At 42.8% G+C, this 20,399-nt stretch overlaps 2 protein-coding genes across 17 annotated transcripts in view; one reads left to right on the forward strand and one right to left on the reverse strand.

Annotated features, from left to right (window-relative positions):
• The window catches only part of LOC105179979 (protein CASP-like), a 46,645-nt gene extending 28,914 nt beyond the window's left edge, over positions 1-17,731 (reverse strand). For 2 of the 16 annotated variants that reach the window (XM_088876403.1, XM_088876404.1), the window contains exons 1-8: positions 17,506-17,723; positions 16,924-17,284; positions 16,387-16,525; positions 15,128-15,306; positions 14,495-14,641; positions 12,492-12,871; positions 12,230-12,324; positions 10,485-10,540 (exon numbers count right to left, since the gene is read on the reverse strand). In XM_088876403.1, coding sequence (XP_088732529.1) covers positions 12,722-12,871; positions 14,495-14,641; positions 15,128-15,306; positions 16,387-16,480 — 570 coding nt within the window. In that variant the 5' untranslated portion in view covers positions 16,481-16,525; positions 16,924-17,284; positions 17,506-17,723 and the 3' untranslated portion in view covers positions 10,485-10,540; positions 12,230-12,324; positions 12,492-12,721. Of the gene's footprint in view, positions 1-10,225; positions 10,541-11,913; positions 12,325-12,491; positions 14,642-15,127; positions 15,307-15,460; positions 15,601-16,386; positions 16,526-16,678; positions 16,876-16,923; positions 17,285-17,505 lie in introns of those variants that run through there. The other 14 variants (XM_088876413.1, XM_088876414.1, XM_088876402.1 and 11 more) reach the window with 13 other exon arrangements.
• Positions 5,401-6,984, forward strand: LOC148784662 (uncharacterized). Its single transcript, XM_088876502.1, has 2 exons — positions 5,401-5,972; positions 6,489-6,984. Exons 1-2 carry the CDS (start codon positions 5,401-5,403, stop codon positions 6,982-6,984), a joined length of 1,068 nt encoding a protein of 355 aa, XP_088732628.1.
• Positions 17,732-20,399: the final 2,668 nt, after the last annotated feature.

Here is a 20,399-nt window from a genome sequence, read left to right on the forward strand (position 1 = left end):
AAATCCGGATGATCTGCCCACATATTGAAAAAGCGAAACGGTTTTGGCTTAGTTGGTGCAGGATCAAAAATAGAAATAATACCCAGAGAATGGTCGGAGAGGCATCCCGATGGATTGAAATGGGCACTGCAATGCAAACCGCCCTCAAGCCATTCATTGTTGTAAAGGACCTGGTCGAGCTTGCACCATACGGGGTTGCTTTCATTGTTGGAATACCAAGTGTAGTAGCAGCCCGTAGTGGGAACGTCATGTAATCCAAGCGTTGTACAGCAGTCCACAAAATCCTTAAGCTCATACCAAGTTGGGGCCACTCCAAGCTACTTCACATTGAGAGATTTAACACAGTTGAAATCACCCATAATAAGCCATGGAATGTTCCGTGATTGGCCCAAAACAGAAAGTTTCTCCCACATGCTCCTTCTATTAACAACAGAATAAAGACCATATGTAAATGAAATATAGAAGGAGAGTTGAGAGGACTTATTCGTGGCACGGCAGTGAATCACTTGGGGCGAAATATCCACCGGATGTATGTCAATGATTGCCGGATCACAAACCACAAGGATACGTCCGCCGGCGATGGTGTCAAAGGTTTTGGCTTGGCACCACCCCGGAAGTGAGCGACTGAGAATCTTCTGGATAGATGAAGCTGTAAGCTTTGTCTCTAAAATGCCCAAGAGACAAAGCCGGTTATTGTTAATGAGGTGGGCGACCCCATTGTGTTTGAGGGGCCGGTTAAAGCCCCTCACATTCCAGAAACCGATCTTCATGGTGATAGAGGGGGAGAGTCCCCTCCTGCCTGCTTTTCCGGATGGCTATACGTCCCTACAATCCCATCGGTTTTTATCCCCAGCAATTCATGATGAGTGGCCGTCGGGGACTCATTGGATGAGCTATCTGAATAGGCTGGTGAACGAACCTGTTTATCCTTCAACATGACTGGTTGTGGTGCCTTCATATTCAGCCGTCCCTGTTCCACCTTACCGGCCGGTGGAGAAGTCGGTCGCTGTGCCTCCACTGCCGGCTTGGCTACAGTAGCTGTGGCTTTGCCCTTGTTCCTCCTATTCACGATCATCCATTCACCAGGCTTGGACTTTGTTGCCTCTGCCGGCTTAACAGGTGCAGCATCGGGTGTGGCAGCGGTCGGGACGACTGTGGGGGCAACGGCCGATAGACCTTGGCAGGTCTCTTGCAAATGCCCAAATCTGTTGCAAGCTGTACAAAACTTGGGTGCGAATTTGTAGACCACCAACTGTTTCCGAGTTATGCCATTTGACATAACAAACTCCACTTGCTCGATTAGCTTCTTTGATGCATCCACTTCAACCAGGATTCTGGCGTAAGAGACTCGTTCCATTTTCATTGTGAGTGAGTCCATTGGCAATGGGAGTGCCAATCCTGGAGTCAATCTTCCCTAGAGCATTTGGATGCCAACACTCAAAGGGCAGCGATGGAAGTGTGGCCCAAACCGGCGTGAGGCTGATATCATCTTCCTTGAATTCGAAGCAGTCCAACATGTGCTTCAAGAGTAGGGGCCGTCCATACACGAAATAGTGACCTCCGGCTAGTACTCGCTGCCTATCTTCCTCCCGGGCGAAACGAAAGACTAACCACCCACTTTCGTGCTGCTGGAAGCTTGCTCCCCAAGATTAAGAAAGCGTTCGGATTACTTTCAGTCAAGGGAATTTGCCGGCTACGTAGCCGACAAGACAAAATTCCAATTTGGCCCGGACATCAAGTAGGTCATCGGACCCCAACGTGAGGGGGCCATCATCCACCGCAAATTTTGTGAGCTTATGTTCATCAGTGAGCTTGCGATTTGCACTGAAAAGACCTGCGAAAAAGACCGGCTTCTTTTTGGCATTCTCGGTCACCGACAGTTTCCCCACTGGCTGGTTGTCGGTTGCCATAGCTGCAACGTTCTTTGCAATGTGGGAGGGGGTGGCCTCCATATCAGAAATGAATTCATTAAAAAAAGCCATAGTACTGACCTTGCCGGCAGCGGTGGTGGTGCCCTGTTTGGTGGACGGTTTGGTGGAAGCAGTTTGGACGGGCTTGTCGGCCCGCCATCGGTCTTTGGCTGGCCGGCAGTGGAATCATCAGCCCGTTGTTTTTCCTTCTTTGACTTGGCCATAGCAGAATTTTCAGATAAAAATGGAATGAGCAGCAGGTGGAGCAGCAGCGGCAGTCTGCTGCAGGCCTAAAAACGGAAACTGTGCAGCAGGCAGGGGAAGCTGCAGTCTGCACAGCCTGTTTGCAGATTCTGCAGCACCCAAAAACAGGAACTCCTCACCTACCTCCGGTAGGCTGCTCTTGGCCGGAAAAAATGGAGGAGAAACGGCCAGCAAGAGCAGGTAGATGTTGGTGCAGCAAATGACGGCGAAACAGAAATATTTTTGCAGCAAAACGCTCTCCAAACAGCAAGGAACATGATGCAACTGCTTGGAGAGGGAAAACACGGCTAGTTTAGCTACAAGCGAACGGGAGAGGCTTACCAAGCAGCAACACGACCGTAAAACCCCAAAAATAATCGGTAGAAACGACGAGCATCACAAGGGGAGCATTTTGGTCGGAGCAAACCTCGCAGAAACTTGAAGAAAAATCGAAAAAGAGCGATCCAAGGTGAGGCACTCTAGAGAGAAAACTTTCTTGAGAGCTCTTTCTTGATTCTATAGATGGTGGTGCATGGCCGTTCTTAGTTGGTGGAGCGATTTGTCTGGTTAATTTCGTTAACAAACGAGACCTCAGCCTGCAAACTAGCTATGCGAAAATATCCCTCCGCAGCCAGCTTCTTAGAGGGACTACGGCCTTTTAGGAATTCCTCGTTGAAGACCAACAATTGCAATGATCTATCCCCATCATGATGAAATTTCAAAAATTACTTTGGCCTGTCGGCCAAAGCTATAGACTCATTGAATACATCAATGTATCGCGTGTGCGGCCCAAAACATCTAAGGGCATCACAGACCTTTTATTGCCTCAAACTTCCGCAGCCTAAAAGTTCATAATCCCTCTAAGAAGCTGGCCGCGGGGGCATACCTCCGCATAGCTAGTTAGCAGGCTGAGGTCTTGTTCATTAACGTAATCAACCAGACAAATCGCTCCACCAACTAAGAACGGTCATGCACCACCACCTATAGAATCAAGAAAGAGCTCTCAGTAGCTCTCAATCAAAGCTCTCAGTGAGGTTAAGAGATTTCTCTCTCTAGAAAATTTTCTCTCTAGAGTGCCTCATCTTGGATCGCTCTTTTTCGACTTTCCTTCAAGTTTCTACGAGATTTGCTCCGACCAAAATCCTCCCCTTATGATGCTGGTCGTTTCTACCGATTGTTTTTGGGGCTTCGAGGTCGTTTTGCCGCCTAGTAAGCCTCTCCCGTCCGTTTGAAGCTAAACCAGCCGTGTTTTCCCTCTACAAGCAGTTGCATCACCTTCCTTGCTGTTTGGAGAGTGTTTTGCTACAAAAAGAAAAGTATGTTTTGCCGTCATTTGCTGCATCAACATCTACCTGTTGTTGCTAGCCGTTCCCCTCCATTTTTTCCGGCCAAGAACAACCTACCGGAGGTAGGTGAGGGATTTCTGCTTTAGGGTGCTGCAGAATCTGCAATCAGGCTGTGCAGACTGCAGCTTCCCTGCCTGCTGCCTGCTGCACAGTTTCCGTTTTTGGGCCTGCAGCAGACTGCCACTGCTGCTCATTCCATTTTTGTCTGAAAATTCTGCAATGGCTAAGTCAAAGAAGACAAAGCAACATGCTGATACTCCCACTGCCGGTCAGCCAAAGACAGCCGGCCAACCACCGGCGGCCGACAACCCCATCCAAACTGCTATCACCAAATCGGCCACCAAACAGGGTACCACCACCACTGACGGCAAGGTCAGTTCTTTGGCTTTCAATGAATTCATTTCTGACATGGAGGCCACTCCCTCCCACATCACAAAGAATGTTGCAGAAAGCGCAACCGTCAACCGGCCGTAGGGAAAACTACCGGTGGCCGAGAATGCCGAAAAGAAATCGATCTCTTTTGCGGGTCTTTTCAGTGCCAACCGCAAGCTAACCGATGAACATAAGCTCATAAAATTTGCGGTGGATGATGGTCCCCCTCACGTTGGGGTCCGATGACCTACGTAGCCGGCAAATTTTCCGAACTGAAAGTAATCCAAACACTTTCTCACTCTTTGGGAGCAAGCTTCCAACAGAACGAGATTGGTTGGTTAATCTTTCGTTTTGCCCGTGAGGAAGATAGGCAGCGGGTACTAGCCGGTGATCCCTATTTCGTGTATGGACGGCCCCTACTCTTGAAGCACATGCCGCACTGCTTCGAATTTAAAGAAGATGATATCAGCCTCACGCCAGTTTGGACCACACTTCCATCGCTGCCCCTTGAGTGTTGGCATCTCAACGCTCTAGGGAAGATTGGCTCCAGAATTGGCACTCCCATTGCCATGGATTCCCTCACGATGATGGAACGAGTCTCATACGCCAGAATCCTAGTTGAAGTGGATGCATCAAAAAAGCTAATCGAGCAAGTTGAGTTTGTTATGCCAAATGGCATAACTCGGAAACAGCCGGTGGTTTATGAATTCACCCCCAAGTTTTGTACAGCTTGCAACAGATTTGGGTACTTGAAAAAGACTTGCCAAGGTGTATCGACCGTTACCCCCGCAGTCGTCCCGATCGTTGCCACCCCCGTTGCTGCACCTGTAAAGCCAGCGGGGCAGCAAAAACAAAGCCTGGTGAATGGACGGTCGTGAATAGGAGGAACAAGGGCAAAGCCACAGCTACTGCAGCTAAGCCGGCAATGGAGGCACAGCGACCGACTTCTCCACCGGCAGGCAAGGTGGAACAGGGACGGCTGAACATGAAGGCACCACAACCACTCAAGCTTAAGGATAAAGAGGTTCCTTCACCAGCTTATTCAGGAAGCTCATCCACCGACTCCCCGACGGCCACTGAACATGAAATGCCGGGGAGAATAACCGATGGGATAGCAGGGATGTGTAGCCATCCGAAAAAGCGGCAGGAGGGGAATCTCCCCCTCTATCACCATGAAGATCGACTTTTGAAATATGAGGGGCTTTAACCGGCCTCTCACACACAATGGGGTCGCCCACCTCATTAAGAATAATTGGCTTTGCCTCTTGGGCATTTTGGAGACAAAGTTTGCAGCTTCATCTATCCAGAAGATTCTCAGTCACTCATTTCTAGGGTGGTGCCAAGCCAACAACTTTAACACCATCGTCGATGGACACATCCTTGTGGTTTAGGATCCGACAGTCATTGACATATATCCGATGGATGTATCGCCCCAAGTGATTCACTGCCGTGCCACGAATAAGTCCTCTCATCTCTCCTTCTATATTTCATTTACATATGGTCTTTATTCTGTTGTTAATAAAAGGAGCATGTGGGAGAAACTTTCTGATTTGGGTCCATCACTGAGCATGCCATGGCTTATTATGGGTGATTTCAACTGTGTTGAATCTCCCGACGAGAAGCAACTTGGAGTGGCCCCAACTTGGTATGAATTTAAGAATTTCGTAGACTGCTGCACTACGCTTGGACTACATGACGTTCCCACTACGGGCTGCTACTACACATGGTATTCCAACAATGAAAGCAACCCCGTGTGGTGCAAGCTTGACCAGGTCCTCTACAACAATGAATGGCTTGAGGGCAGTTTGCATTGCAGTGCCCATTTCAATCCACCGGGATGCCTTTCCGACCACTCTCCGAATATTATTTCTATTTTTGATCCTACACCAACTAAGCCAAAATCGTTTCGCTTTTTCAATATGTGGGCAGATCATCCGAATTTCTTAGCTACTGTCGAAGCTAGATGGAATTTGAGCGTGGATGGAACACCGCAATTCAGCCTTTGTAGGAGACTGAAAGCACTTAAAGGCGCGCTTAAGGCATTCAACACGCAGCACTACAGCCACATCTCCACCAGGGCCAAAGACGCTGAACTTACCCTGTAAGTTGCCCAGAATCATCTTGAATCCAATCCGGGAGATGTGGCGCTACGGGACTCTTTGGGTGATCTTAAGAAGAAGGCCGTTTTTCTTGTCGAGGTTGAACGGCACTTCTTCTACCAGAAGGCCAAGATCCACTATCTTAAATAGGGGGACCGCAACACCAAGTTCTTCCACGACTTGGTGAAGAGGAATGTCACCAGAAATTCCATCAGAGCAGTCACTAGGGCGAATGAGACTATTATCACTGCTGCCGAGGATATTGCCCAAGAGTTCGTTGATTACTACACATCACTCTTGGGCACCGAGGCTCACACCCTCCCTGTCGATAATGGTGTGTTCGAATGGGGCCCCATACTCTCCCCCGAGCATACCGCGGACCTTTGTCGGGCAGTCACGCCGTTGGAGGTCAAGGAGGCCATCTTCCATATTAGCGACAACAAAGCTCCCAGCCTAGACGGATATTCCTCATGCTTTTTCAAGAAAGCATGAAACATTGTGGGTGATCATGTTTGCAGGGCCGTTTTGGATTTCTTTAGGAGTGGGCGAATGCTACGACAGCTCAATCACACTATCATTGCTCTTGTGCCGAAATTAGATCATTCCACCTCTGTTGCGGATTACCGACCGATTTCGTGCTGCAATGTCATTTACAAGGCCATCACGAAAATCATCTCGGACCGGATCGCCCCTGCTTTGGAGCACTTGATTGACCGATGTCAAGCTGCGTTTGTTGGAGGCCGTAATATCACAGACAATATTTTCTTGGCCCAAGAAATAGTGCGGCAGTACTCAAGGAAACGGATTTCACCTCGATGTACTATCAACGTCGATCTACGCAAGGCGTTTGATTCGGTCTCATGGACTTTTCTTGCTCGAGTGCTTCACGGATATGGTTTTCCCCCACTGTTTATATCTTGGATTATGGAATGCATTTGCAATTCTTCCTTTTCAGTGGCTTTGAACGGCTCCCTTCATGGGTATTTTTTGGGGAAGAAAGGCCTAAGGCAATGAGACCCGATGTCGCCAGCCCTCTTCCTTCTTAGCATGGAATATTTCTCCCGACTGGTCAAGAGGAAAACATCTACTTCGGACTTCAACTTTCACCCCAAGTGCGAGAAGTTGAAAATCACAAAGGGTCTCCAAATGTCGAAAGCTTATGAGTACTTCAGACCGAAACTTGCGAGGCAACCTTGGAAAGCAACTATTTGGAAGGCTTATATCCCGCCAAAGTACTCATTTATCTTGTGGCTTGGCTTGCGCGGTAGACTAGCTACGAGGGACAGACTTGGGTTCCTCCAAGAGGAGGATTTGTGCTCACTATGCATCAACACCAAGGAATCGGCCAAGCACCTTTTCTTTGAGTGCCCGTTCAGCAACTTCGTTTGGTCACGCATCCGACATTGGCTTGGCATTAACCGGACTATGTCAACCCTTCAAAGTGCGGTCAAGTGGCTCAAGAAGGAGAAAACAGGTTCCTCCGTGCAGAACAAAGCGCGACACCTCGCTTTGGCATGCACGGTGTACACACTTTGGAGGCATCGCAACGAAGTCATCTTCGAGGGCTCAACGCCCTGTCCCGAGAGGCTTATTATTTTAGTCAAGGTTACATTGTATAGGGTATTTGGAACAGTTTTCCCACACAGTTTGATTGTTTCTTAATCTTTAGCGTAGGCTTTTGTATCTCTCCGGGTATGCCCGGAGTACACTGTGAATATTTTTGGATGAATTAAACTTATATTTCACCCAAAAAAAAAAAGAAAGAGCTCTCAGTAGTGAGGTCAAGAGGTTTCTCTCTCTAGAAAGTTTTCTCTCTAGAGTGCCTCATCTTTGTTTTGCTCTTCCATGTCTCTTCTTCAAGTTTCTGCAAATTCCGGACCGATTAAACGTTTTCCCTTCAGCTGCTCATCGTTTCTACCGAACGGTTTTGGGTTTTGAAGTCGTCTTGCCGGCTGAAAAGCCCCCATCGAAGTTGTAAAATAGTTTCTACTGCTTTCTGCTGTTTTTTTGCTGCTTTTTTGGGCGAAATTCTGCTGCAATTTGCAGCCATTTGCACAGGCTGCAGCTTGCCATCGTTTTGCTGCTGTTGCTGTGCGTTTTTGCCACTGTTTTCCTGCTGCAGCTGGGCATTTCTCCACCATTTTCTCAGGCCAAACTCAGCTGCACATGGGCTTAAATTCTGCTGCAATTTGCAGCCATTTACACGGGCTGAAGCTTGCCACCGTGTTGCTGTTGATGCTGTTTGTTTTGGCATCATTTTGCTACTGTTGCTGTGCATTTTTCCACCATTTTTGCCGGCCAAACCAAGCTGCCCGGAGGTAGGTGGGACTTTTCCATTTCTGGCAGCAACTAAAACTGCCAGATGCACTGCAAAGCCTGCACTTTCCCTGCCTGCCTGCTGTTTTCTGCAATTTCTGCAGCACTTTCTTGTTTTGGTGCTGCATTTTTCTACAACAACTTCTGCCACTACTACACACCCCCATCTGTCTAAAAAACTAACTATGGCAAAAAACAAGAAGCCAATGAAAACTGCTGCAAATGCTGCTTCCGGCCAGCCCTCCGATCGATCATCGGCTACAGCCAAAACTGCCAATATTGTTGCTGCAACAGTCCATCATCTGCCCACCAAACCGGTCGGCCAGCAACCGAGCGCCACCACCGCTGCCGGCAAGGTCAGTTCCTTAGTTTTTACTGAATTCATTTCTGACATGGAGGTCACTCCCTCCCATATCACAAAGAATGTTGCAGCAAAAGCAACAGACCGAAGGAAAAACTGCCGGTGATCGAAAATGCCAAGAAGAAATCGGTCTCTTTCGCTGGTCTTTTCAACGCCAACCGTAAACTCACTATTGAAAACAAGCTCAACAAATTTGCAGTAGATGATGGTCCCCTCACTTTAGGTTCCGACGACCTACTAGACGTCTGAACCAAATTGGGGTTCTGCCTCGTCAGCTACGTTGCCGACAAATTTCTCGAACTCAAGGCAATCTGTGCACTGTCCCATTCATGGGGAGCCAGCTTCCAGCAACACGAGAGTGACTGGTTGATTTTCCGTTTCGCACGGGAGGAAGACAGCCAACGTATTCTGGCCGGTGGTCCATACTTCGTCTGCGGACGGGCGCTCCTTTTGAAGCATATGCCGGCATACTTCGAGTTCAAGGAGGACGACATCAGTCTCACACCGATATGGGGCACACTTCCATCACTACCCCTCGAATGTTGGCATCCGAATACCCTTGGCAAAATTGGCTCGAGACTTGGCACTCCCATTGCCATGGACTCTTTGACTATGAAGATGGAACAGGTCTCGTATGCCCGTATTCTGGTTGAGGTTGATGCATCAAAGAACCTCATCGACGAAGTGGAGTTTGTTATGCCAAATGGCATAACCCGAAAGCAACCGGTGGTTTACGAATTTACCCCCAAATTCTGCACAGCCTGCAACAGATTTGGGCACAAGAGACATGCCAAGGTCCACCGGCTGTTCCCCAAGCAGATTCCCATCCCAAAGAGACCCTAGGAAAGCGTTTTCATGTATTATATTTTTTGATTACCTAAGGTGGGAGACCTTAGCACTATCATCGTCGTGTTAGACTGATATCAAAGTACGCTACTTTCATTGCAGCCCCACAACATGTTACAGCGGAAAGGACGGCCCATCTCTTCTTCAAGCACATTGTCAAATATTGGGGCCTGTCGAAGGACATCGTCAGTAACCGAGACTCCCGTTTCACTGACGCCTTCTGGACCAAGCTATTCAAAATCCTAGGGTCCAAACTTTGTATGAGCTCGAACTATCATCCACAATCCGATGGTCAGACAGAACGCTTTAATTTTATATTGGAGGACTACCTTTGGCACTTTGTGCGAGGTACGCAGAAGGATTGGGTGAAGCTCTTGAATATCGCTCAGTTGTGTTTCAATGCTCAAAAGAGCTCTTCCACCAATAAGAGCGCTTTTGAAATCGTCACTGGGCAACAGCCGTTCCTCCCTCACACTCTTCACACCCCACAAAGTGTTAAATCCCCTTTTGCTCGAAGTTTCTCTCAAGAATGGAAGCAGAATATTAATATCGCCAGATTATACTAGTACCCAAAAAGGGTCTTCTTTTGCTAAGGAAAAAGGGTCCTTCTGAAATCAATTGTTTGAGTTGGAGGTCAAATGAGAAGAGGTATATCCCAATTGCAAGTTGTTGTCCCATATGTTATGTCTTCTTCAAGATAGGAACAAGCTCGAGATTCACACAAATTATGGCTGAATTTTACAAACAGGATACATCATCCAGCTTCTCCTTTCAAAAAGAGTGAAGTATGGCCTCCACCAGTCAAAAATACTATAATCATACAAATAATAGTTTACCAAACTATTACCACCGCAAAGTGAAACTTCCGCAAAGGAAGATACAGATATACATCTTATGCATTATGGTGATTCCTTCATATTAGCAGTCAGAAACACACAGAATATTAAAAATGAGAAACTCCTCACCGCATGAGATAAACGTAGAGCAATACCTTTTATTATGTCCACTTTCTTCGTTAGCTAATTGTAGCTGAGACTGCAAAAGACCCTGAAGGTAATAGAATAGTTAATTAAAAACATTTCGACTTGAAGCTTAGAATATCTAAACAGGCACACTTTAGGAGAATATATTTCGTCGTCGGCAGGCAAGTTGAAGCCCAATCGTTACATAATCAATCAGCCTCAAATGAACACTCATATTTCATTTCTGATAGTACACAAATAATATGGCATTTCCTAAATGGAACTCTCTTCCCAAAAGCACACTCTCATTAGATGTGTTGGGACACCAAAGCACAAACTTGTAAACCTACCTAAAAGTTTCGTTTCCTACTCTAAGTAAAACTCGAGTCCCCCAGGGGACAACCCAATGGATTGACCTTCAAATTTCCTACTAGAGGTCTTGAGTTCAAATAAAAGTAGGTGCACGTTTAAAAGAAAATCTATGTAAAGCTCCATGTCAGTTCAATATGGAACTGAGGGAGTATTCGATCTAGTTCCCCGAAATTATATGATGCCTGAGGTCAGATTTTAAAACAGCTTGGTTGCACTTATTTTCAAGATATTCAATTTTAAAACAGCTTGGTATGCGAAGTAAACCCAGCCTTGAATGCAATTAGCGTGTGAAAGCCATCTGACACCATGAAAAAAGTATTCAGAGAGTACGTGGAAGACAAATTTATTGCTGGTGTCCCGAATCTCCAAAACGGGTTGGTACAAGGAAGCAACATGCAGAAGGATTATCAGAGAGATAAGGTTAATATGATTAATTGAAGTTACAAAGTTGATTTCATCTGCCAAAAGTACATCAGTTTTATGTGCTTTCATGCAATGAAATCAGGATGTCATCATTGCACTGATAAACTAAACACTAACACTCTTATTTAATTTGCTTTTATAGTAAGCTCATCTTTCTTCACAGTCCACTATTGCCATTTCCCAGGATGTATTTGATGAATAATCTTAATGTTAAATACATTAAATATAAGTTGATCCATTGTAATTGATGATGCAACTAAATTCCCAAAGAGTCATCCCACATTAGATAGTAGCATTCTTCTACTCGACAGAGAGCTAAGGAAGTACACGAACCCAGTCTTTTTCGGAACCACGTTAGAAAATTCTAACTAACTTGGCTGCCAGTTATATGACCGGTGTGGCTAACATCACAAACAAGTTCAAAACTGAAATTTCTTAACAAATGGTAAAAAAGACATCTGACGGATTCACAATTTGTTAGCTGGAAAATCACCATAAGGCTTAATCCATCCAAAACCCAACTTGCTCAACAGTTCTAATGTTATAGGGAAGATTAATGTGGATTAACATAATCAAGGTTCAAAGATTTCAGTATGTATACTAAGTCAATGGTCTTTTTGATAGAAAAATATTAGTATTTTTCTTAATTAATGGTGCCACAAACTGCAAAATAAAAAGTTTTAAGCTTCTTATTTTTTATTTTTTATCTTTTTGTCTTTTTTCCTAGAGGAGAAGAATATGAATCTTGTCAGTATACAACTAAGAGACACCCACCGAACTCCAATTAAAAACCTGACTTGTGCATGGCTAAAGGCAAACTCTACACATCCTCACAGGATCAGACACATGAGATACTTTCAAAGCACATCCAAATTTATACGCAGTGGACAACCTCCTATATGTTTCAACAATGTTAGCAGGCTAATAGCATTAACTAATTCCGCCATGGAGAAATCTTCAAGATAAAAAGTTGTTTCACCTTCTCTCTTTCGAGACTAAGAAGACGAGTTTGAGCTTGTTCGACTTCATCCATTAAAAGATTAACTTCTGATTGTTTTGAAGCTCTCTCCTCCTCTGAGATTACAGAAACAATAGAGTTAACTACAACAAGAGGATGGCCCAATTAACTAATCTTTTAAAAAAGTTTAATGCAAAGTAGCCTGAATTGCTTAACATGTGCCCTGGTGTAATAATAATGAAAAAAAAAAAAAAAAAGACAAGAACTGACAAAGCACTTTAACCTGATAGGGCACGAAGCTCAAACAACTGGCTTTGTGCAAATTCATGCAGTTTCCGCATAGTGGAAACACTTTCTTGAGCTTACCGTAACTGATCTTGCAACATCCGTTCTCTGCCTCATTGCAAGGACAAAAAATGTTATTTCCAAACTAGGATAAAGAAATCATGTCCGCCTAGTAACATGGTATCTTTTCTTCCACCTTTTCTGGGGGAAATAATGTGCATACTCTTCTTAACACTGAGAAACCACCACAAAAGTAAAATGCCCTTGCAAGTTACAGTGAACATGGTACCATTCTTTTAGAACCTCCATTGTTTTCTGGTTCTCTTCAGCCAGATTGCGTTGCTTAATGTCAACAATTTCTTTAACTTTTTCCTCCATCTTAACCAACATCAAATACACAAATCAATACAGCATCAAGAAAATCATGACAGTTTATGCTGCTTGTATACATTTACAATATAACTGTAAGTTTCTTTGACAAATATCCAATATCAAAGAATACCATGAAAGCTCATACCACAATTGATATAGAAAGAATACAGGTTATGCATTATAGATACTGCACAAGGAGCCCATAAAGTGAGAATGATCTTGTAATTGGGGACATACAAAGGAAAAATAGATTTGTCATGCTCACAACTGATTTTTAATACCATTAGCATCTCAATAGATTCAGAGAGTAATTGATTTACTCCTCCAACCTATAATATCCAGGAAACTCAGTATTGGGATGTCATGCATTGAACTAGGTTCATAATTTTTACTACCTTGTGGGGTTAGCCATAAAATTGTCACAGTTAGCTCCATCTGAATTGAGGAATCAAAGGAGTAGTGGGGGCAGCAGTTGTTCTTTGGTTTCATTAGGCAACAAGCATAATAAAATGGCTTACTTAAGGCAACAATTTCAAAATTTTCTCTTAAAATTAGATGGATGCAAAATTGGTGCTAGAGATATACTAAAATATGTTAAAAAATTCATTAATAACAGGGTCTTTCACTTCTTCGAAAAAAATGATAGTATAAAGAAGAATCCTTCTTTTAGTCTCTTCACCATTCTAGAGTCATTTTGTATATGCTAAACCCCATGATGACTTTACTCAATCCTTTACTCTGTTTCGAGAACCATCTTCCACTCGCAATCAATCAAGTTTGGCTTTCATATTCTCAGTAAAACTTTCAGAACCTATCGAGATCCTATTATTTCTCTGCAAAAGTACAACACAATGATGTAATTCTTAATCAAGAAAATAAGTAGCTTCTTGGGGGTCAAAAGAACTGAACTATGCAAGCATAAGATAAGACAATATAGTCCAAGCAAAAACAGAGGATGCAGAAACTGATGATGGTTCACTTGACGAGGACCTCCAGATTGATAGCTGAAACCAAACATAGATTCCTATATAGGAGCCTCTTTGCTGAAGATGTTGATAACTGTCTGTTGCTATTAATTTTGCAGGAGTTAATGCTTCATCATCAAATCTCTATGTGCATATCTCTTCGGTTGCAATTTTGGTTGCTTTCCAATTGCTCTCAGTCAGTGTCGAACTCCAAATGTTTCTAGGAGATGGTCTCCTCGTTTTTGTCTATTTTGGAATCTTTGCTTGGAAAGCTTTGAGAGGTGAAAAGTTGGGCCCGATGCTTCGAGCAAATTGCAAGAAACTTTTTGACATGCTGCATTATCGTCTCCAACTTATTTTGTTTTTTGACAGTATACCAAGGAAACTATTTTGTAATGGAGTAGTACTCCTTATTTATGCTTTATTGATGCTTTTTCATTGTAAAGGAGTAGTATATCCTTTATGGTTTCCAGGCGATACTTGGGAGTTAGTACTCCCCGTTGTATTTGGTCTCTTTTTGGTTTCATTTTAGAAGGGACGGGGGCCCCAAAAAGCTTCCCCACCGCCGGGTGGTTTAATTTATAAAAAGAAGACAATAGAGTCCAAGTATAGTTGATTAAAGCAAGAGGCAAAAAGTTGTCGACCAACGCATAGAGATAATTACCTGTTGTTCCAACTGGCGGGTGCGTTCTTCAAATCTTCTTATTGTTGCCTGTTGATTTTTCAGATGTGTTGATTCAGTGCGGAATTCTTCAAGCTCAACCTTCATCTTTCTGTTTTCAGACTCCAGTTCAGACAGTTTGGCATCCTCCTACACAAAGAGAGAAAAAGATATAAACACGAAAAAGCAAAAACACATGTGACTAGGACGGATCAAAGGTTCATGAGGTCCATATGAACAACACCAGGAAGCAGGCATTTCCAGTGAACAGGCATGGACACCATGATATACATTCTTAAAATATGGAGCATTCATATAAAATGTACACACATTTATGGCTACCCAAAACCATTGGAATCATAAGGGCCCTATGCAAATTGCAACATTTAAACTCAAAAGAGCTTCCTAGATGATGACACTATGATCCAAAGTTTCAAAGATCAATAAAGTCCAGCCTAAATATTTGCTGACACTAACTCATAGATCTCATATTTAGCACAAAGTGGGAATTAGATCATTGTGATTTCATAAGACAAAGTAAGCTCATTCATCAAGCAGGATAAAAGAATTAAATCAGGAGCAACTCACAAAAAGGACAAATATTTTTAAAGCACAGCTCATGGAAAGGGTACTTACTGCAATTGAAGTGAGAACAGGGTAAGGATCTGGTGCTTCATAAAGTTTCTGGTAAATGTTAAGAAAAGCATTTTCTCCAAATTTGGCTCTCTTGGTAAGCTTATCAACCTCTTCTTGATAACCCTTAAGTAATGAGTTGAACAACACTAACTTTTCTTCATTTGAAGCCTTTTTGAAGTCTGTTACATTTTCAAAATGGAGATGAATAGCGTCAGATGATTTATCCATAATCTTCAACAATGGCAAGATGATTATAGAAGCATAAGATATAAGGAAAATGTTTTGGAGGTCAGCAGCTAAGAGACCACAGCATGAAGAAGAAGAATCTCATACAGGAACCACAAAAGAAGTTCCTCTAGTGCTCTCCGCGAGCTTCCTACGGTTTTTCTGGCTGTTCTCCTGGTTTTCTACAATTCTAAGCCCTTGTTCATCCAGGATGGTCCTTTCTTTCTCTAAATCAAAATCTGGAAGGACTGAAATAACATATTTAGTAATGCAAACAACAAACCTTTTCTTTTCTTTTTCTGTTGTGACCCTAACAGATGTACACTGAATCTCTTTATAGTGCCATCCTATCAAAGAATAAATGCAACATAAAAGTCTTCACAAATCATGGATACTTTATTTCAAAGATCATCTTAAAGGCAACTTCTAGATTAATCAGCATCTCCAGTTTAATTCAAGCTGCAAGACAGCAGTTGATCAATATTGTTGACTATGTCGACAACGTTAAGAAAACAGAGAAACGGAAATGTAATGAAAACAATATAACCATCTAAGTTCATCACTAATGCAATGTAAAATTGTTGTGGCAAATGACTACTATAAGGGTGGAAGGAAATAAAATATCCATCAACTTGACGGAAAGAAGCAATTGTAAACCAAAAATAAAGGGCAAACTTGATATTACGCAAGTTGGATATGGGCTGGATCACTTATCAGACTTCATGAGATCTGATAAGTTATCACAAAAATAATCCAAATAGTGTCTGGCCCGTCCAATAAACTCGTGCCGTAGTATTGCAAAGGGAACGCATGAGTAGACTGGTTGGATGGGTCTATCCATCCCAATCACGCTTTGTAATGGGCCTAAGTACATGCCAGAAGTACACAGTAAAATATGCAGCAATATAACTAGATTCGCAGTCAATGATCAGTAAAGGTACTATCCTAGCACATAAACTAAGAAACATAGCAAGAAGTAAGTAGATAATAAGAAAATTGTAAGGAAAAAAAAAAAAAAATTGTGTGAATAGTACCTTTCCAGAAAGTAGCGACAGCATATACTGGGGTAGTGGATGATGATGAATTGGACTTTTCTCTCTCTGATCCTCCTCCTTGTGACCCTTCCATTGTTGCTCTTAATGTTTCACGACTCTCACCCTTCACTTTTATTTACTGCATTCAAATATTAGATACCTCTAAGTCAAAGAGTTGTAAGAGTTGTAATCCTCTAAAATATCTCTACAAAATACAAGTAGAACACAACAACAAAGATGTTTACAGTTTTAACTTAACAAATCAAACACAACCTAGCAGGTAGAGAATTACATCAAATTAGTTAATTAATAAACTTGTTGGATTTTCTTATTCTTGTGCACAGGATCGATCTCACCCTGCACCTTCCGGCTTGTGAAATTTCTATTGGTAATCACAAAGCAAATGAGAATCGAGAAAAGGTCATCCAACGCCCAAGAAAACAGAAAGGTGGTGGCAGAACTCCAAAGAAGAGGTAGAAACAAGAAACAAGAAACAAGAAGATGAAGGAAAGAAGTATAGGAGAAGAAAGCACATACCAGCAGTCGAGACGGGAGAGAATAAGAGGCCAGGTGCTCAGTGTAACACCAGGGCTTTTTTCCCTTTCTTTGGAAAACAAATGTCTAGATCACCAAGTTTCCAGTTATTCCTCTAGTCTCAATTGATTTGTAAGAGGAGCTTGGGTCCCCCCCACCCCATAGGAAAAATATATATAATTCTGGCAGATTTACCAGTTGTGCTCTTTCACAATAGACGACGTAATCAATGGACGGACCTTCCCCTGAACCTGTTTTTCCTGTCTTCTAATTATTTATTTAGATCTATAAATCCTACGTAAATACATGGCCATGGGGTTCGAAGTTAACCATTAACATTATTTACCAATGCGATGCCCAATACCTGTGTTCAAGAGGCGCATGTAAATACATAGATACAAGTATATATAACAGACAAGTTTCAGTTGAAAAATGCCGATTGCATATGCATGAATATTAATTCTTGAAGAAGCTCCTGATAAATTTTCGTTAAAATAATAAGATTGAAAAAATAAATTGAGAAAAACACCAAACAAAAGAAAGGGAAATTTCCGAATCGTACAAATTAGGTAATGATATGATAACCTGAGAGGAGCGGGCAGCGAGGCGACAGAGCAACGCCAACTGAAGAAGAAGAAGAAGAAATGGTTTGAAGTATTTGAGAGAGGAAGGTTCCTTCTCTTTTTGTGATCAGTATGTAGGTTGCTGCTGCTAATTCTGTGATCTGGGATTTGGGATTATGCATTAAAGGGCACATGGAGCACGGCAAGTAATCGTTACGTGCTTAGTGAGATCTCTACTCTGTATTTTTCTGTGGGTTAAATCATTTGATATAGGATAGGAAATGTGTAAGAAATTCAAACCCCTCGCCCCCCTCTCCCAAAAAAATAATTTAATAAAAACAAAACAAATTATCATTCTATATTTTTTAAAATGAAGTAAAAACAATCCTAACATGTTTGCTAAGTTACAAAATAGGTTTTTCTTTTTTTTGGGTAAAATGCAAAAATTCCTCCTATGGTTTTGAAAAAAGTAAAAAAACCCATGTCATAAGAACATAGGGTATATGCTCCATTGTACTTTCTAAGAGTTTGTTTGTGTAGGGTATAAAGTGGGTACATAAGAAAAGTTGAAGTAAAAATGAATATATAAGAAAAATATTTTGATGGTTTGGTGTTAGACTAAGGACTAAGAATTGAAACATAGTGGAGGAGAGAGAGAGCTAATAAGACAAGAAATTGAAATTTTTCATTTTGGGAACTTCCCTCCATTCCTTGCTAACAACTCCCTTTTAATTATGTTGCGCAACAACTATTATTTTCTACTCTAACTAGATGAAAGAAAAGTGTCATACATCCTTTGATTTAGTACTAACATGCAACCCTATTCACTACTAGTTGGATTAGACTTCCCTTTTTTTAGTTCATATATAGGGCTGGTCTCTATGGCCTTCTTTAGGGCCTGGTGACTGGGTTTGAAGGTGGCCTAAGCTCAACAATGTATGCAAGCCCAGTTGTATCAATTTCGGTCCATTGGAATCAGCCTTGTCCACAAGGCTAGAGTGTGGGAATTGGGCTATGAAATTCTCCAGCGGTTCCCAAGTGGCTTCTGCCTCAGTCTGCTTGTGCCATTGAACCAGAATTTCTTTAGTTTGCCTTAGATCTTTTGTGTAGAAAGGAGAGTCCAAGATTTTAGATGGCACATCAGTCGGCAGGGTTTGTCGGACAGTTGCGGCAAGGGAGCAATTAGAGTCGGGGGATCTCCAAAGCATGATTTGAGGAGTGACACATGAAAAACTAGATGGATTCTTATGGTTGGTGGTAGCTCCAATTCATTAGCAACACGAAATGGTCTGAAATACCTATTGCCGAGCTTTTGGTATGAGCGGCGCTCCACTAATTGCTGGCGATATTGTTGTAACTTGAGGTAGACCCAATCCCACTTCGAATTCCCTATCAGACCATTTTTTCTGTTTCTTTTTTTTTTTTTTTTTTTGCTTAGTTTGTCATGCATTATCTTGCCTTGTGTAGGTTTGAGCAAAGGACCTGAAGGATTCATTAAGGGTGTTGAAGGGATTTATCAAGCGAACTTATATTTGAGTTTTTCGACGAGTAAGAAGGGAGGGATGGCGGGTTTTGCCATAGAGAGCTTGGAAAGGCGGCATGCCAATCGCACTGTGGAAGGAAGAGTCGTACCAATACTCCGCCAAAGGAAGGAACTTGACCCACATTTTTAGGTTCATTGCAAACAAAGCAGCGCAGGTGTCTCAAGGCAACAATTGAGGACCTCGATTTGTCCATCCGGCTGAGGATGATAAGCACTCGCGGTCACTGACAATCACCCTAGGTATGCCGTGTAAATGGTATATTTCTGTGAGAAAAGCCGAGGGCAAGCTAACAACAGTGAAATATGTTGGAAGGGTGACGAAGTGTGCAAATTTGGTGAGTTGATCCACCACCACCTAAATTACCATTTTTTCAGATGACGAACGCAAATGTGTGATAAAATCCATGGAGATTTCCTCCCAAACTTGGCTAGCAATCGGAGTGGTTGAAGGAGACCATAAGGTATTTAGGTGGAGTACTTGCATTGGTTACACACCACACATTTAACCACAATTTTCTTAATGTCATCCTTCATTTTTAGCTAATAGAGTCAGTTGCTAGTCTGGATATAGTAGCTTTGACACTCGATTTACCTCCCAGTGGAACTTGACTATGAGCTTTGGGGTCAAATTAGACTCACGTGGAATAAGCAGACAATGTATAAAATATAGGAGGCCATTTCACAACAAATAACAGGGTTTGTGAGATATATGTTGGGATACCTGAGAGATAAAATCTTTTCCAAGCTGATGTTGAGCATAGAATTGGTGAAGGGCAGTGATAAATATAAGGAAATGGAGCTGACTGGAAGGAAGGAAGGTATCCTTGATAATGCGCCAGCCATAATGTTTCCCTTTTCTATTTTGTAGTGTATCTCATAGTCATAGCCAATCAACTTTGAAAGTCACTTCTGTTGCTCAGGAGTTTGTATAATTTGTGTCATTAATTTCCTTAATGCTTTTGTGATCCGTGTAAATGCGGAAAGGCCTACCTAATAGATATTGTCGCCATTTCTTGATAGCCTCGGTGATGGCATATAGTTCCCGGACGTAGGCCGATTTGAGGGCTCATCATTTTGCTAAAGAAACAGAGAGGGTGGTTGTTTTGGGATAGAACAACACCTACTGCCAATCCCAGAGCATCCTTGGTGACATTAAAAGGAGCTGATAAATTAGGCTACGCCAAAATCGGTGGAGAACAAGGGAGGCTTTCAGACTTTCAAAGGCCAAGTTGTTGTAGAAGACCAAGCGAATGCCCGCGCTTTGAGCAAATCTGTGAGAGGGCCGGCGATGGTGGCATAGCCCCTCACAGACCGTTGGTATAAACCTGCCAAGCTTAAGAAGGCACTCAAATCTATACTAGATTGAGGGGTGG

The sequence above is a fragment of the Sesamum indicum genome, linkage group LG12 (genome assembly GCF_026168435.1).
Source record: "Sesamum indicum cultivar Baizhima isolate 11 linkage group LG12, ASM2616843v1, whole genome shotgun sequence".
Classification (NCBI taxonomy): domain Eukaryota; kingdom Viridiplantae; phylum Streptophyta; class Magnoliopsida; order Lamiales; family Pedaliaceae; genus Sesamum; species Sesamum indicum.

Bases quoted from the DNA above. Each gene is read 5' to 3' on its own strand.
- LOC148784662 (XM_088876502.1), top strand. From the start codon at position 5,401: ATGTGGGAGAAACTTTCTGATTTGGGTCCATCACTGAGCATGCCATGG. The intron at 5,973-6,488 runs GTAAGTTGCCCA...TCATGTTTGCAG, and splicing joins AAAGACGCTGAACTTACCCT to GGCCGTTTTGGATTTCTTTA.